General features: G+C 37.0%; 2 protein-coding genes across 2 annotated transcripts; one reads left to right on the top strand and one right to left on the bottom strand.

Moving 5' to 3' along the window:
• Nucleotides 1–2,268, bottom strand: LOC133334979 (opsin Rh6-like). The gene is made up of 3 exons (XM_061543289.1): nt 1,507–2,268; nt 222–499; nt 1–124 (listed from the first exon to the last, which is right to left on the bottom strand). Exons 1-3 carry the CDS (start codon nt 2,215–2,217, stop codon nt 1–3), a joined length of 1,113 nt encoding a protein of 370 aa, XP_061399273.1. The 5' UTR covers nt 2,218–2,268.
• Nucleotides 2,269–8,006: 5,738 nt separating this feature from the next.
• LOC133334973 (proclotting enzyme-like) lies at nt 8,007–9,414 on the top strand (the record flags this gene model as incomplete). Its single annotated transcript, XM_061543284.1, has 4 exons — nt 8,007–8,019; nt 8,287–8,358; nt 8,429–8,627; nt 8,930–9,414. Coding segments are annotated over exons 1-4 (769 nt in total), but the record flags the coding sequence as incomplete, so codon positions are not given.
• Between the last annotated feature and the right edge of the window lie 8,332 nt (nt 9,415–17,746).

The raw sequence follows: 17,746 nt of genomic DNA, 5'->3' as shown, positions 1-17,746 counted from the left end.
TTACGCCGCCGATTCACTAACTTCCGTTGTGGCTTGGGTACGGATTTCAGCAGCCGTGGTATCATCTTTGCCACAGGCCAGGCAGGGCATTTTCTCTTTCAAAACTTGTTTGTATTTTGGATGACTGAAAATGAACAAAAAGAAAAAAACGAATAATTAAAAATACATGTAAGAAGAAGTAAATAATTTACGAAGCTATGCTGCGGCACTTGTCGTCTTACCTTAAGCCGTAGACAATCGGATTACACACCGCATTGGCCTTGGCAAACACCGACCCACAAATGGTGCTCAGCGGTGACAAATTCATGGACTCAAATATACCGGCATAGTTAATTATTGTGTACGGTGTCCAGGCCAAGAACCACAGCGATATGGTGACCAATGCCACTTTGGCCAATTTGATTTCCACCGACTTGGCGTCGGCATCGCTTTGTCGCAAGGAGGCAACATTCATTTTTTTGGCTTGTTCACGCATTGCCTTTTCGTGTATTCGCACAGCCTGAAATCGAAGAAGAATACAAATACATACACATGTTGAGAAAGTTAATGTGACATCTTGTCCAAATGCCGAAAGTAAATTGAAAGTTATCCGTTACGAGGTACTTAATTAAAATTAATTTGTTCTCCAACATCGGTTTTTTGAAATGTGATATGACACAAAGAGAACAGAAAACGTGCGGTAAATTCCCATCACTTTCTTGCATATAACCATTTACAAAAATGCGACTTTAAAATAAAAAAAGGCTGAACTTAACATCGTCAGTCCGGCCGAACATTTTATACCCTACACCATGAGGATGACAATCAAAATATCTAAAATTAATTAATCCAAAATACAAAATTACAGCAAATTCGGTTAGAAAAGTTGTCTAAGAGGTTGCCGTTCTATTGGAGCTACCCTACAATAATTTTTGGTACGGATATGTGTTATTCAATGATAATCCAAAATACCAAATTACAGCCAATTCGGTTGGAAAACGTGTCCCTAAAATACACAATATTGGGGGGGTACCGTTATATGGGGGCTACCCTGAAACTTGGGTCATTATTAATAATTTTTGGTTCGGATATGTTTTATCAATAATAACCCAAAATACCAAATTACAGCAAATTAGGTTGAAAAACTTGTCTCAAATCCCCAAAATACCGAATATTGGGGTGTATCGTTACATGGGGGCTACCCTAAAACTTGGGTCATAATTAATATTTTTTGGTGCGGATATGAGTTATTAACAAAAACTTTAGCTTATAATTCAAAACCCAGCTAGAGGTTTTCTTCTACCATCATAAGCATTCAGATTTTGGAGGGTCCCGATTGGTTCAAGATTTTAGTGCTGCACAGTTTTGTTAATATTCGCATTTTCATTATTAGGTCTTCGAAAGGCACCACAAACTAACTTTTAAAAATATTTGATAGTGTTAATTTGGTTTTATTCTGTGTGCCTTAAACGAATAACTTATCCATAACCTAAATCCACATTTCCCTACTCTGAACTCCCAACTCACCTTCAAAATATGCCAATAGGAAAAGATAATCGTTGTCAAGGGTGTTACATATACCCAAACGGAATAGACAATAATGTACGAACGATTATACCAATCTTTGGCAAAATAATCTGTACCACATGCAGTCATATTTCCCTCGGGTACATAACGATTCCAGCCGACCATTGGCAATATGGCCCATATCATGCACACACTCCAGACGAACGCTAAACGGAAAACTGCAGCCGTTATGGTCAGCGGTTTCCTCGAAATACCCTTGACAATGACACAATAACGATCGTAGGCTATCAGTGTCATTGACCAAATCGAAACACAGCCGAATAGCGAACCACACAAGCCATATAGTTCACACCAAAATGGTCCCATTATCCAGGTGCCATAGAAACCATTGAGTACGACGGGTGGGAACATTGTGAACATCATCATAAAATCGGAAAATGCCAAATTCACGACAAACATATTCGACGGAGTACGCAGCGATTTGGCCGAGGTGAAGATGTAAATGACGACAAAGTTACCCGTCAACGACATAATGCCCAGAATGGTAATTACAAATCCGATAATGCCAAACCACATTGGTTCCAGTGGTGGCCATTGATACCAATAAGGATCCACCATGTGCAGGATGTCGGCTGGAACAGTTTCGGCCAAGCTGACATTACGGCCACCGCGTAAATGTTCCAGAGCGGGCGAATTGACAAAGGAAAGCATTTTGAATTGTTTAAGTATCCTGTTGTTGGAAAAAGGACACTATTCCTTGATTCCTTTGCGTTGGTTGTTGGAAAACGTTAACAAGTAATGGAATTGTGGTGTTATCCTTTTTAATGTTGTCTTGTTTCCATTGCTTGTGTCAGGATATCCTCTGGAGGTTTTAGTTATTTTTTCGTTTCACTTTTTCGTATCCGTTTCACGTTGGCTTTTGTTTTTGGCACTTCGATCAGGTAAGTCCGACAACTGTTGTCCATGTCCCGTGACAGTTTCCTTTTATAGGCTGCGATAGCCAAAAAAGTGAACGAAAAATCCCTTAGACACTTGAAGTGACTGAATTTCTTAATTGTCTCCTAATCCAATTAGGGGGGACCACTTAAAATTAAACATAAGACCAATTTACATTTCAATTGTTTTCTTGTTCTTGTTCTTTTTGTTTTTCCATTTTGTTTTTTGGTAAAACATGGCCCACTCATTGTTGATTTCCACCGAGGGATTAGTGAGATAAGCACGTGCTCTCCGGGTTACCATGGTGTGTGTCTGTCTGTCGGCCGGTTGTTTTCTGACAAAGTCAAGGATAAGTGATTGAAATTAGAAAATATTTGGGTTTCTTTTAAAATTCTATTCTTAGTTTTCTTTTCCTGTGAAATTTCTTATTGCAATTTTTCCTATTCCCATGGAATCCAATTGGATTAATATGAGTGTCAACAATAATATTTTGACTTGTATCTGCTAAAGGTCGGTCAATGGCTGAACTTTGCTGTAATGTCGTAAATTTGTATAATGAGAATATGTCTGTCAGCGCCTTTTTGAAAACCTCCAATGACCTTTAGTCGTAATTTGTAGTTATTATTAGATTTAAATCAATAAAATTTAGTTGTGGTTTAAAATAATTTCGTCTGTATTGCTATCATATGACTTTTTATAAGGAAAAATAAATAATCAAAGGTGCGAATATTTAATATTCATATTAGAAGGAATAAATACGAAAAGTGAAGTAAGTAAAAGGCTTTCAAGTAAGTAGAAGGCTTTCCGACAAGAGGTGTCATTTGAATTAAACGATATTTCGGTAGTTGCCACTGGAAACTATGTCATTACGGGAATTGGAACGGCAGCCTCTTTGACCATTCTTTGCATACATCTGGACAATCGATGTGTGCAAAGAATGGTTAAAGGTTAAAATATTTAAAAAAAAGTTATCTTTTGATTATACCCTTCACCACACTGTGGTACAGTGTATTATATCTTTGTGCATATGTTTGTAACAGGCAAAAGGAAACAAGATACACCCATAGTTCCTTTTGAGAATATGCATAGAATCACTTTCTGAGTCGATTTATGCACGTCCGTCTGTTGGTGTTAAATTGTAAACAAAGTACAGGTCGCTTTTATAATTTGGCACAGCTTATTTATTTGGCCCAAGGACGAACCCTATTGAAATTGGGAAAATTCCGTTTTGATTTAGATATAGCTCCCATATACATTTTCGTCCGATTTAATGTAAATGGTGCGCCAAAGTCTCCCTTTGTGTTTCGATCTGCACCAAATTTGGCATAGCGTACTGAATTGAGCCTAGAATAATGTCTGCCAAGTTTCCTGGAAATCGGTTCAGATTTAGATATAGCTCCCACATATAATATCGTCCGATATAATGTATAGGGTGCACCAAAGTCATTATATATCTTTCGATTTGCACGAAATTTGGCACAGCGTAACGAATTGGGCCTAGAATGATGTGTGTTAAGTTTTAATGTATATGGTGCACCAAAGTCTCTCTATATCTTTCGATTTGCACGAAATTTGGCATAGCGTACTGAAATGAGCCTCGAGTGATGTGTGCCAAGTTTCGTGAAAATCGGTTCAGATTTTCCCATGTATATTTACGTCCGATTTAAGGTAAATGGTGCAACAAAGTTCCTATATATCTTTCGATTTGCACGAAATTTGTCATAACGTACTTAATTGAGCCTGGAGTGATGTGTGTCAAGTTTCGTGAAAATCGGTCCAGTTTTATATATAGCTCCCATATTTTAAGTGGTTATTTATACTCTTTCGAGTCGAGCTTGTCGAGTCGAGTTTTGCAATGAAAAGGAAAGCCAGGAGAAGAACCTACGTACCCACCATTATGCGACGCGTTTCGCCGTTGGTTAAGCGGCTCATCAGGCATATTGGGCTATGTGGCTTTACAAATGTCGTACGTTGATAACTTGTATTTATTACGCCCTGATGCGAAACTTGAATATGCGAATTAAATTCAAATTTGTCAAAGTTCGACATTTGTCTTCATTCTAGGAACAGTCCTTTCAATGCAGATTTTTGTTGTAGAGATGGACAATTAATCCACACACCTACAATTGCTTCCTGGTATACACATGTTTTTGCGCAACCGTTTTTTTGGAAGTGTTGATGGCTCAGAACGTTAAGCGGTCTTGGCAACATTAGTGTTGCTCAGAGGACCTAGGTTCGAGCCCTAGCCGTGCTCGGCTGAAATTAATTTTTGTTATTTGAATTTTTCCTTGTAAGGGCAGTGATCATTTGAAAGTATATATTTTCGTCCGATTTAATGTAAATGGTTCACCAAAGTCCCTATATATCATTCGATTTACACGAAATTTGCCAAAGCGTACTGAATTGATTCTGGAAATATGTGAGCTGAGTTTTTGGTCTGATTTAAGGGGACCCCCCATTCTCGGTTTCACAAAATTTAATTTTGTATTTTGATTTAATTCTAACCTACACTAAGTCAACAATGTCCCTATAAATTTTCAAGTGAAAATCTCAAAAATTTTTGAAGATATAGCCGATTTATTGTGTTAGCATCAAGTGACAGCAAACTTTAAAGGCGTTTTTCTCCAAACCGCGTTTTTGCGAATGGCGGGCACGATAACTCAAGAACTAATAACCCAATCGATTTCAAATTTTGGGAGTTTCTCTGTGAGTGTATGGCTATCGTATGAACTGAATCAATCGAACAGCATGGGTAGTATTAGTGTCTAGTTGAGTGTGAGTTTGGTTTGGTGAGAGGTGGCCTTGTTTTCGAATTGCTTACTCAGACCATGGTAGCATCTGTTGGCCAATACTATCCTTCTCTGAATTTCAATACTGATGTGATTGATTTTATTTATGCCGGTAGCAAGGTATATAAAATCATTGACTACCTCAAAGCTGAAGTTCTCAACTTCCACAGTTTTTCCGAGTCTAATGGACGTCTTGAGCATTGATACCATCAGCTTGGTCTTCTCGCCGTTTACTGCCAGACCCACTTTGGCAGACTCCTTCTCAATTTGTTCAAAGGTAGCTGTTACAGTTCGCAATGTTCAACATATTATGTCGATGTTGCCGGCGTAGGCGAGCCATTTCTGTTCACCTTTGCGTCTCGTATGACCATTTCCTGCAGGATGTTAAAGAGATCACACGACAAACTGTCACCTTGTCTGATTCTTCGTTCGGTATTAAAGGGCTCCAAGAGGTCCATTTCTACATTAATAGCTGACATTGTGCCACTTAAAGTTATCCTGTATAGCCGTATTAATTTTGCTAGAATGCCGAACGTATACATGGCTTTAAACACCTCTGAGCGGATAGTGCTGTCGAATGCTACTTTATAGTCGACGAATAGGTGAAATGTGTCGATTTGTTTTTCGTGGATCTTTTCCAAGAAAATTTGGTCAATGGTGGATTAGCCAGGCCTGAAGATGGTACGTTCACACAGCACGCTGGATAGCACTTTATATGCGATGGCAAAGAGACTTATTCCTCTATAGTTGGCATTGGCGTCTAGTCTCATTTGTTTGCACGGGAAACAGGACCTCATTCTGATTCCTGCACATCTCGATTTGCTCCCGCTTTCGTCTTTCTTGTACTGTTTTCTTTTTTCTGAAAATACGTATCTCCTCTCTCCTTCTCTCCCGACAATTCTCCATCGCATTACGTACCTTGGGATTCTTGATGGCGGTCTGTGGTACCCAGTTGTTGATTTTGCTGTAGTTTGTAAGGTGTGGGCAATTCTTTGCCATTAAGCTTCTATATTATTATCGGGACAAGGAGTGCTTTCGTCAATACAATCATTATACCCTTCACCACACTGTGGTACAGGGTATTATGTCTTTGTGCATATGTTTGTAACAGGCAAAAGGAAACGAGATAGACACATGGTTCCTTTTGAGAATATGCATAGAATCACTTTCTAAGTCGATTTATGCATGTCCGTCCGTCTGTCTGTCCATGTTAAATTGTAAACAAAGTACAGGTCGCATTTATGATCCGAATTGGATGAAATTTGGCATAGGTCACTTATTCGGCCCAAGGACGAACCCTATTGAAATTGGAGAAAATCGGTTCAGATTTAGATATAGCTCCCATATATATATTTAACCGATTTAATGTAGACGGTTCCTATATATCTTTCGAAATTTGGTACAGCCTAATCATTTAGGTCTAGTTTCGTGAAAATCGGTCCAGATTTAGATATAGCTCCCATATATAGTTTCGTCCGATTTCATGTAAATGGTGCCCCAAAGTCCCTATATATCTTTCGATTTGCACGAAATTTGGTACAGCCTAATCATTTAGGTCTAGAATGATGTTTGCCAAGTTTCGTGAAAATCGGTCCAGATTTAGATATAACTCCCATATATAGTTTCGTCCGATTTCATGTAAATGGTGCCCAAAGTCCCTATATATAACGTACTGAATTAACCCTAGAGTGATGTCTGCCAAGTTTGGAGAAAATCGGTCCAGATTTAGATATAGCTCCCATATATAGTTTCGTCCGATTTGATGTAAATGGTCCACCAAAGTCGCTAAATATCTTTCGATTTGCACGCATTTTGGCATAACGTACTGAATTGAGTCTAGAATGATGCCTGCCAAGTTTCGTGAAAATAGGTCAAGATTTAGATATAGCTCCCATATATAGTTTCGTCCGATTTCATGTAAATGGTGCACCAAAGTCCCTATATATCCTTCGATTTGCACGAAATTTGGCATAACGTACTTAATTGAGCCTAGAAGTTTCGTGAGCCTGCCAAGTTTCGTGAAAATCGGTCCAGATTTAGATATAGCTCCCTTTTATTATAGATTGATTTTAAGTAATTGACGTACTAAGGAACCAATAGGAACAAAACGTTCTGAAATTAGTATAACCTAACCTGTGACAAGTTTGTTTGAAATCGCTCAATATTTGGATAGAGCTTCCATATATATTTTCGTCCGATTTCAAGTAAATTGGGCATCAAACTCCTCATGTTAGTCAGATTGACATCAAATTTTGCACAACTTACAAAATTGAGCATAGAATTACGTAGTTGCGTTTTCTAGAAGTGCAGACATAGCCCAACCTATTTATATTTGTTTGAAGTCGATTGACATTCTTTATGGATAGATCTAGGTAGATTCACATTTAGATAAATATCACATTTTTTTTTCATCCAATTTTATGTTATAGTCCTGTTTAATATACCCATAGTGGTGAAGGGTATCATATAGTCGGCCCGTCCGACTTTACTACTTTCCTTAATGTTTTTTTTGGATTAGTGGTGCATGGTGGTCGGTTTTTAGATTCCCCAAAATTCCTATAGATAACTTTTGTTCGATTGCTGATAATGAAATAAATCGAGTGCGGTGTGTTAGCTTAAATACTGGTTTACTGGCAATTGATCTACCAGTGAGATTAGTGAATTCGTGGTGATCGTTTCAATAAAATTCACAAAAGTTTATTGTTTATAAGAAATAAAATGCTTATAAGAATATTATTGGCCATGCTTGTGTGCGGATCTTTTTTGCAGAAATCAATGTTTGCGGAGTGTAAGTTTTGATAAGATTTAATATCGAAAACTGAAATGACAAAAGTAAAATACCTATTGACAACGGATTATGAAAATTGAATAAAGGAAAGAAATCAGTAAAAAGAAAGATATTACAAACGCCGATCAGAAAATAAACATAAAAGAAATATAGGAACTAACGACCTGGATCTAGCGCCTATTGTTCATTTTGCACCCTCTTTGATTTAATTTTTGCATTATTTCCATTACAAAAATTACAATACTTTACCGATTATATATTTTATAGCATCCGGAGATGGTGGTTCATCACCTCAACCCTATGTGCCTACAAAATATAACGAGAAACGCATAGTAAGAGGTATTTCATATATTATTTTGTTCTGCATTGCTGATTAGATTTAATTGTTTTGTTGTTGCTTAATTTGCAGAATGTAAATCGTATCGGAATGTACGAAAAGTTTGTGACAAATCATTTTTTGATGGCGTCAAAAATGCTGACCCCAAAGAGTTTCCATTTATGGCGATGTTATGGAACGTAAATGGTAATGAACGTAAACCGATTTGTGGCGGATCATTGATTAGTAACAGATATGTTGTGAGCGCGGCATCTTGTTTTTATTCTGCACAGTGAGTAAATCTAAAGCGATATTATTATACGAAGTTTCTTGTCTTTGATCCGTTGAATACTCGTAACTTATCCGTGATTTGGGGTTTCCCTTATCTGTGCTTTTATGATGAACTTAAAATATACATGTGAACATTTTGAGGGAAGTCGAGTATTTCCGACTCAGTTGCCTTAGTTCAGTTACATATCGTGAGATATCACAATCATTTAGTTTTCCTCAGTCCCCAGTTCCTCAGTTTTCCCACTAATTCTATATTCGATTTTCAAATTTAAATGTACATTTTTCCTCTTGTCCCGTTTACAGCGAACCGAATATTGTACGTTTGGGAGATCTTGATTACAATACATCCGATGATGATGCTGCTCCTGTCGACTTTTCAATTGCATCATATAAATTTCATGATGAGTTTGATGATGATACCCTATTTCATAACATTGCCTTGGTGAAACTAAATACATCCGTACAGTTTAATGATTATATTGTACCCGCCTGTCTACCTCGAGCCGATAGACGAGATTTTAAAAAATTCCTGGCAGCTGGATGGGGTCCTGTAACGGATATCGGTAGACCGACTGGCCATTTGAAAAAAATCAGATTGGATAATTTCAATGATGATCTGTGTCTCAATGAGACGACCATCGCGATCAATACAACTATACAAATGTGCGCTGGATCATTTAACTACGAGGTCGGTACATGTGCGGAGGATGGGGGTGGGCCACTATTTGTCCATCATCCCGATTATAATTGTTTGTTTTTGGTCCTGGGCATTGCATCGCATGGTGAGGGTAATTGCGATGCCAAGGGGGTACCTTCATTTTATACCCGACTTTCGTTTTATGTTGATTGGATAGAGAAAATTGTTTGGGGATAATGGATGATATTGATGAGTGTGTGTATGTATCCAGATAATATGAAAATAAAGATTGCAATTATGTTTCAATACTAAACATTTCTTTGATTGTGGTTTTCCCATAGATACTCGTAATATCGAATGTATGCCGGTGATATAAATGTCTAATCATATATCATTGTGTGACATGACGATTATCATGCAGTATCATTTTACACATTGGTACAAGTTCAAGTCACATAATCCGAACGAGATTACGTTTTTCGTCCGACCAAATACCCCCCGACGCAATTTTGTTCGATTTCAAACAAATGATACATCAAGCACTGGTTGCCATGAATTTGCAGCTAGATGCAAAACGACTTGAATGTGGATTGATTAAATCGGATCATATACTTATATAGACCAAATATTTAATTTCGACCGTTTTCATGTTATTTGTCATTTAATGATAATCTTTAGGGTTTTACTAGTATATATCATACTTTTAATACTTACTGGTTATACCCCTCACCGCACTGTGGTACAGGGTATTATGTCTTTGTGCATATGTTTATAACAGGAAACGAGATAGACACATGGTTCCTTTTGAGAATATGCATAGAATCACTTTCTAAGTCGATTTATGCATGTCCGTCCGTCTTTCTGTCCATGGTAAATTGTAAACAAAGTACAGGTCGCATTTATAATCCGAATTGGGTGAAATTTGGCATAGGTCACTTATTTGGCCCAAGGACAACCCCTATTGAAATTGGGAAAAATCGGTTCAGATTTAGATATAGCTCCCATATATATTTTCGTCCGATTTAATGTAAATGGTGCACCAAAGTCCCTATATATCTTTCGATTTGTACGAAAATTGGCACAGCGCACTGTGGGCGAAATGGACGATCTAGCGTCGTTTAATTCAATTTTCAAATTGTTTAATTGCGCCAAAATTGTGTCTCTATCGATTACTACCATCCCACTGATCTAATATATCGATTCTATTCTGATTGATATGATCTAGTTGAACAGCTGTGAGCTGTCAAACACAACATATGTTTCAGCCAACGCATAACTAAGCTTCAACACGTGTTTTCTTTGCATTGCCAAATTTTCTCTAAAGTTGCATTTGTCTCAATTAAGTGAATGAAAAGTTGATTTATTTATTGTTAGAGGTATGTATTAATTAAAAAAATTTTGTTTGTGACCTGTGCTTAAGTGTTGTAGAAAAAATATATTTAAAGTGTACTATACCACTCAATGTACTATACCAAAGTATGACTTCCGTAGACCGGAACTTCTGATATTCCTGTGTATTCGCGCTGGAATATGTTTTTTTTAAATTGCTATATCATCTTGTGATTATAAAATGTCCAAATAACTTTACATGATATTGCATTTTTTAGGAAAAATGTCGATGCTCAGATGCCTACTAACAATTTTCTGCCATTGAAACTCATATATTTAATAATATTATTAATATCAACATGTGCGATGCTAATAAAGTTCTTCTAATAAAAAAAAAAATAGAAAATTTGAAGCAAAATTGGCTGAGAAATGGAAATTCGACCATAGAAGCAGCCACAAATTTGAAGAAAACAACAATAAGAGGTTAGACGTATAACTTTTCTTAGTTAATCCACTGACCAATCGTGGAACACCCGATAAGAAGTTTGACGAATGTTCCAACAAAACGAAACTAAAATGTTATCCAAATGAAGTCCAATTTACGAACTATTCAGCTCAAGTGACATTAAAAGATATGGTAGATCATATTGTTACTCGCCTCGAAGAAGCTCATTGAGCAGTGAGCAGAATCTCATTTCTTGCGGGCTCAAAATCAATATTGAATCTTTTAGGCATATGCTTTACAGACCGCAGAACTTTTTATCAGAACTTGGTTTTACATGCCGTGTTCCATACATAAAATCTTTATACATGGAGCCGATATAATTAAAGTATCACCACTTCAATTAGGAAAAATTTCGGAAGAAGCGTTAGAAGCCCGGCGAAGATTACCGCAATTTCCGTGAGCACCATACGCGAAAGACATCCCGATTAAATACAATGAAAGACTTAATGCATGCGCTTTTGTGTTCATCAGATCCCTTGATTTCAAACTTACGCAAACCACAAGGCAACCAAAAAAAGAAAGATGCTGATAATGACATTTTACAACTTTTGGCAGAACATTGTGTATCCAAATAGGAATAAGAAAACTATTATTACAATAGTAATAATAGTTTCTTATTTCGATTTGTATTTTTTCCTTTTTTATTTATAATTATGAAGTATGAATAAGGCCAAAAATATTATTAAACAAATTAATAAAAAAATGTTTTTATAATTAAAGTTTAATATATTCTTAGCCCCAAAGAATGAGAAACATTAAATATTCCAACCTTATCATGTTTTCCTGAATGAAATAAACAATGTCTAAAAAAAGGAAAAAATTGCAACTTTCAAAAAAAAAAAAAAAAAAATATATATATATATATATATATAAATTTTTTTTGTTTAACTCTGTAGCTTAATCTATTTACAACTAAAAAAAATATTACAAACAATAAAAAAACAAAATACGTAAGCGCTATTAATTAAACGCCGCTATATGAGCCTTTTTGCCCACTGTGCAGCGTAACGAATTAGGTCTAAAATGATGTGTTTTAAGTTTTGTGAAAATCGGTTCAGATTTAGATATAGCTCCCATATATATATATATATAAATATATATATATATATATATATATGGAATCTATATCCAAATATGAACCGATTTTAACGAAATTTGTCACAAGTTAGGTTATTATACCCTTCACCACACTGTGGTACAGGGTAACAGGCAAAAGGAAACGAGATAGACACATGGTTCCTTTTGAGAATATGCATAGAATCACTTTCTAAGTCGATTTATGCATGTCCGTCCGTCCGTCCGTCTGTCGGTCTGTGCATGTTAAATTGTAAACAAAGTACAGGTCGCATTTATGATCCGAATTGGATGAAATTTGGCATAGGTCACTTATTCGGCCCAAGGACGAACCCTATTGAAATTGGGAAAAATCGGTTCAGATTTAGATATAGCTCCCATATATATATTTAACCGATTTAATGTAAACGGCCCCTATATATCTTTCGATTTGCACTAAATTTAGTACAGCCTAATCATTTAGGTCTAGAATTATGTCTGCCAAGTTTCATGAAAATCGGTCCAGATTTAGATATAGCTCCCATATATAGTTTCGACCGATTTCATGTAAATGGTGCCCCAAAGTCCCTATATATCTTTTGATTTGCACGAAATTTGGCATAACGTACTCAATTATGCCTCGAGTGATGTCTGCCAAGTTTCGAGGAAATCGGTTCAGATTTCGATATAGGTCCCATATATAGTTTCGTCCGATTTCATGTAAATGGTGCCCCAAAGTCCCTATATATCTTTCGAGTTGCACGAAATTTGGCATAACGTACTGAATTGAGCCTAGAATGATGTCTACCAAGTTTCGAGAAAATCGGTCCAGATTTAGATACAGCTCTCATATATAGTTTCGTCCGATTTCATGTGAATGGTGCACCAACGTCGCTATATATCCTTCGATTTGCACGAAATTTGGCATAACGTACTTAATTGAGCCTAGAATGATGTCTGCCAAGTTTCATGAAAATCGGTCCTGATTTAGATATAGCTCCCATATATAGTTTCGTCCGATTTCATGTAAATGGTGCACCTAAGTCCCTATATATCCTTCGACTTGCACGAAATTTGGCATAACGTACTGAATTGAGCCTAGAGTGATGTCTGCCAAGTTTCGTGAAAATCGGTCCTGATTTAGATATAGCTCCCTTTTATTATAGATTGGTTTTAAGTAATTGGCGCACCAAGGAACCAATAGAAACAAAACGTTCTGAAATTAGTATAACCTAACCTGTGACAAGTTTGTTTGAAATCGCTTAATATATGGATAGAGCTTCCATATATATTTTCGCCCGATTTCAAGTAAATTGGGCATAAAACTCCACATGTTAGTCAGATTGACATCAAATTTTGCACAACGTACTAAATTCAGCATAGAATTATGTAGTTGCGTTTTCTAGAAGTACAGACATACCCCAACGGATGACCTATTTATATTTGTTCGATTGACATACTTTATGGATGGATCTAGGTAGATTCACATTTAGATAAATATCACATATTTTATTTCATCCAAATTTATGTTAATAGTCCTGTTTAATATACCCATAGTGGTGAAGGGTATCATATAGTCGGCCCCGTTCGACTTTACTACTTTCCTTACTGGTATTAATTTCAGTACGTTTTGTTCATATCATCTATATATTGGGTCTTTGGTGCGTCATTTACCTAAAATCGATCGATAATATATAAGGGAGCTATATCTAAATATCAACCGATTTTCACGAAACTTGGCATACATCATTCTAGACTAAATTCAGTACACTATGCAATATAAGAACTTTGGTAGAACATTTACATTAAATCGGACAAAAAAATATGTATGTAGTTCTGAACCGATTTTCACGAAACTCAGCACACATCATTCCATCATCCGCAATGCAAATTTCGGCAAATCGAAAGATATATAGGGACTTTGGTGCCTAATCTAAAACGATTTTCAAGATACTTGGCACACATCACTCCAGGCGGAATTCAGTACGCTATGCCAAATTTCGTGTAAATCGAAGGATATATAGGGACTTTGGTGCACCATTTACATAAAACTAGACGAAAATATATATGGGAGCTATATCTAAAGCTGAATCGATTTTCATGAAACTAAACACACACATCGCTGTAGACTTCATTCAGTACGCTATGCCAAATATCGTGAAAATCAAAGGATATATAGGGACTTTGGTGCACTATGTACGTAAAATCGGCCGAAAATATATATGGGAGCTACATCTAAATCTGAATCGATTTTTCCCAATTTCAATAGGGTTCGTCCTTGGGCCAAATAAATGCGACCTGTACTTTGTTTACAATTTAACATAGACAGACGTACGGACATGCATAAATCGACTTAAAACGTGATTCTATGCATATTCGCAAAGGGAACCATATGTCTATCTCGTTTCCTTTTGCCTGTTACAAACATATGGACAAAAACATAATACCCTGTATCACAGTGTGGTGAAGGGTGTAAGAAGTCCTGACTATTGCACAAAGGCACTATTTTACCTAATTATCAATTTAATCTAATTAACTAATTAAACAAATTTTTATTGCATCGGGGAGTAAACAAAATATGGAAACATATGAACCTAAATACTATATACTCGGTATGGTGAATCGTTTAAAATGCGAAAATCCTTAAAGTGCCGACTATTGGTGCACTTAACCTAAAAATTTCGGCATTTTGGGCATTTTTAAGCACTTTTTTTTCCAACCACCATGCTCCATTTTTGGTCTACCTCAATTTTCCAACATGATTGTCTGCAGTTTGGCATTTCTTTTCATTCTGATAGCAATTTACCATGGGATCCCCCATATAAAAGTCCCAATCAATTTTAGGTATATAGAATGTTCACCTCATGGTGGAGGCTATAAAAAGTTTGGCGCGGAAGAATTTAACCAACCTAGTATAAAGTTTTTAAAGTTTGTTTGTTTGTAAATGCCTTGTTAACTTCGAAGTGAGGCACCAGCGAAATTCTCATGCAGTTTATGTCGTTGGTCAGCTAAGTACTTCGCTTTGTTACAAGATACATTTGGGTATTAAAAGTTTTTTTGTATAGAAGCAATAGCTTCTGGGGGGAATATCCCAATAAAAAAACTAAGGGAACTGATGAGGATCAGTGGCGTGATCCGAATCTATAGTCTTCCCTGCCTTACCCTTGGGCAAACAATGCCATACATTCCCCACAAATAAATAGTTGTTTTTTTATAAAAACAACAAACTGGGATTCAGCCTGACTATTTTGCAAAACCAAATTCAAATGGTATCCCAAATAAACCGCCAACACTACTGTTTTTAAATTTTATAAAAATATGTTAAACTTACAACAGAGAGAACCTCTGTTAACATTGTATATAAGACATTGCTAATGTTATTAAATTTAAATATGTATCACACATTATTTACTTTTCAGATGAGGTTCTAATGCTGGAATTGAATGATAAGCCGATAGAAAGGCTATTGATGTGTAGAAAAATTTTGTTTCTCAAGTTTTTATACACCACACAACTATGTTGTCAGGGTATTATATCTTTGTGCAGCCCCAAGAGTTTGTAACGCCGCGAAATATTGGTCCTAGACCCAACTTTAAGTATACCGATCGTCATATCTCGACTAGCGGAGTCGATCTAGACATGTGTCCATTATAATTTGTAAACACGATACAGGCCACAGTTATGTACCAATCTTCACGAAATTTTGCATGTAGGATGGGTTCTGGCCAATGAAGACCCCTATTGTTTTTGGTAAAGATCGGTTAATATTTAGGGGATGAAATGGACCAAATACTAAATTTATGTCAGTTTTTCTAGTCGATCCAGAGGCCGCAATTATGGCCCGAACATCGCGAAATTTTACATGAAGAACGGGATCGGCCTAAAGAATAAGCATGACTGTTTTGATAAAGATCGGTCAATATTTAGCGTGTCAAATGGCCCCTCACTTTTGTGTGAAAATTGACAAAATTTGTATTCTATAGCGTATAGATTTAACCCTGAAGGACATACACCCTAGAAGCTGATAGTTTATCCAAGATGAGTGGTTGACCTTTAAATTGATACTCGGACGTGGAAGTTACAAATAAATATTGACAGGTGCTTACGTATTGAGATATTATTTAGTAACCCATTAACACACTAGAGGGCGGACATATAGCGCTGATCGTTTAGAAATTTTCTACGGGGATCCAGGTATGGTCAAGGACGCCTATAATTTTCAGTGATGATCAGATAATAGGTTAGGTTAGGGATGTACGGCTGTTGTAACAACCGTCCACTCGGAAACTATGTCCATTGTGATCATCCTTTATGTATAGGTGTACCTATAAAGAGAAAGAAGAAAAGATAGTGGAAGAGTAGAGAGAGAGATAGTCAGAATGGGTGGGAGCGGAAGAGACATTATTTTAGCCAAGTCAATTTTTTGACAAAGCCTAGAATTAGGTTAGGGTCTATTTTGGAGAAGAAGACTAGATTATCAACTTCATAACATCCAAACTGTTTATGTCTTCTGCTGATCAGCGATGGACATTTGCAAAGGATGTGCTCAATTGTTTCCACTTCTTCTTCATCAGACGTTCTGCATGCAGGTTCCCTTAGCCATCTGTTGCCGACTACCTCGCAATGGAACGCGCGGATTCTGCCAATGAAATAGCTAATAGGGGGTTTCACAGATCTCTCAATCAGAAGACTGGACGACTGTGACCCCCCTCGAGCAAGCTCGTCGGCTATCTCATTCCCTTCAATATCGTTATGTCCTGGAACCCAGCATAACCCAACTATTTGACGTATATCATTCAGAGCGGTTTTACAATCATGAACTGCTTTCGAGTTTATAGTATGCGACTTCACCGCTTTCAGGGCCGCCTGACTATCTACGTAAATAGTCACCGGTCCTGTAATGTCTGTATTAAGTGCTTTTACTATCTCGGCCGCTTTATTGATTGCAAGAATCTCTGCTTGAAAAACGCTACAATCATTGTTGAGTTTATATGAGTTTCGTATACCTAATTCCCTGCAGTAGACGCCTGCGCCAGTGCCTTCCTCCATCTTGGACCCGTCTGTGAAGATTGACAGACCTGGCAGAGGTAGGGAGCCACTAGTCCAGGATTCCCTGCTAGGAAATTCGACTTTAATGTCATTAAAATCCATATGGGGGGGAATATAGTCACTGATATGACTATCCCCCCTAAAAAGGTCATAACTTGGCGTTATGTTTAGTATGCTGGCATGACCATAGTTCAGCGATTTCAAGGCATCTGTTTCCCGGAGTCTCAGGGCACACCTAGCAGCCTGGAATTTGATCAGAATGTCCAATGGTTGGAGATTCAAGATTGCATTCAAGGCTGCTTGTGGTGTGCTTCTTAATGCTCCGGTGATCAGAATTGAAGCCGATCGCTGTACTAAGCTCAGTTTTATCAGCAGCTTCTTTTTATTCACCCCCTGCCACCAGACAAGACATCCATAAGTAAGTATGGGTAAGACAATCGTCGTATACAACCAGTGTATAATTCCGGGTCTCAATCCCCAACTCTTGCCTATGGAAGTTCTGCGGATGAGTAGAGAGCAAGTCACGTAATCCTACCAAGTACCACAC

The sequence above is a fragment of the Musca vetustissima genome, unplaced genomic scaffold (genome assembly GCF_032173495.1).
Source record: "Musca vetustissima isolate MV318-11 ecotype Yass unplaced genomic scaffold, APGP_CSIRO_Mvet_v1 utg20533, whole genome shotgun sequence".
NCBI classification, from domain to species: Eukaryota; Metazoa; Arthropoda; class Insecta; order Diptera; family Muscidae; genus Musca; species Musca vetustissima.
This window is presented reverse-complemented; position numbering and strand designations above follow the sequence as displayed.

What these genes read in the sequence shown, in the direction of transcription:
- LOC133334979 (XM_061543289.1), bottom strand. Translation starts at nt 2,217, where the DNA reads ATGCTTTCCTTTGTCAATTCGCCCGCTCTGGAACATTTACGCGGTGGC. An exon ending in CCTATTGGCATATTTTGAAG is followed by an intron (nt 500 to 1,506) that starts GTGAGTTGGGAG and finishes CTTCGATTTCAG; the next exon opens with GCTGTGCGAATACACGAAAA. An exon ending in CCGATTGTCTACGGCTTAAG is followed by an intron (nt 125 to 221) that starts GTAAGACGACAA and finishes GTTCATTTTCAG; the next exon opens with TCATCCAAAATACAAACAAG.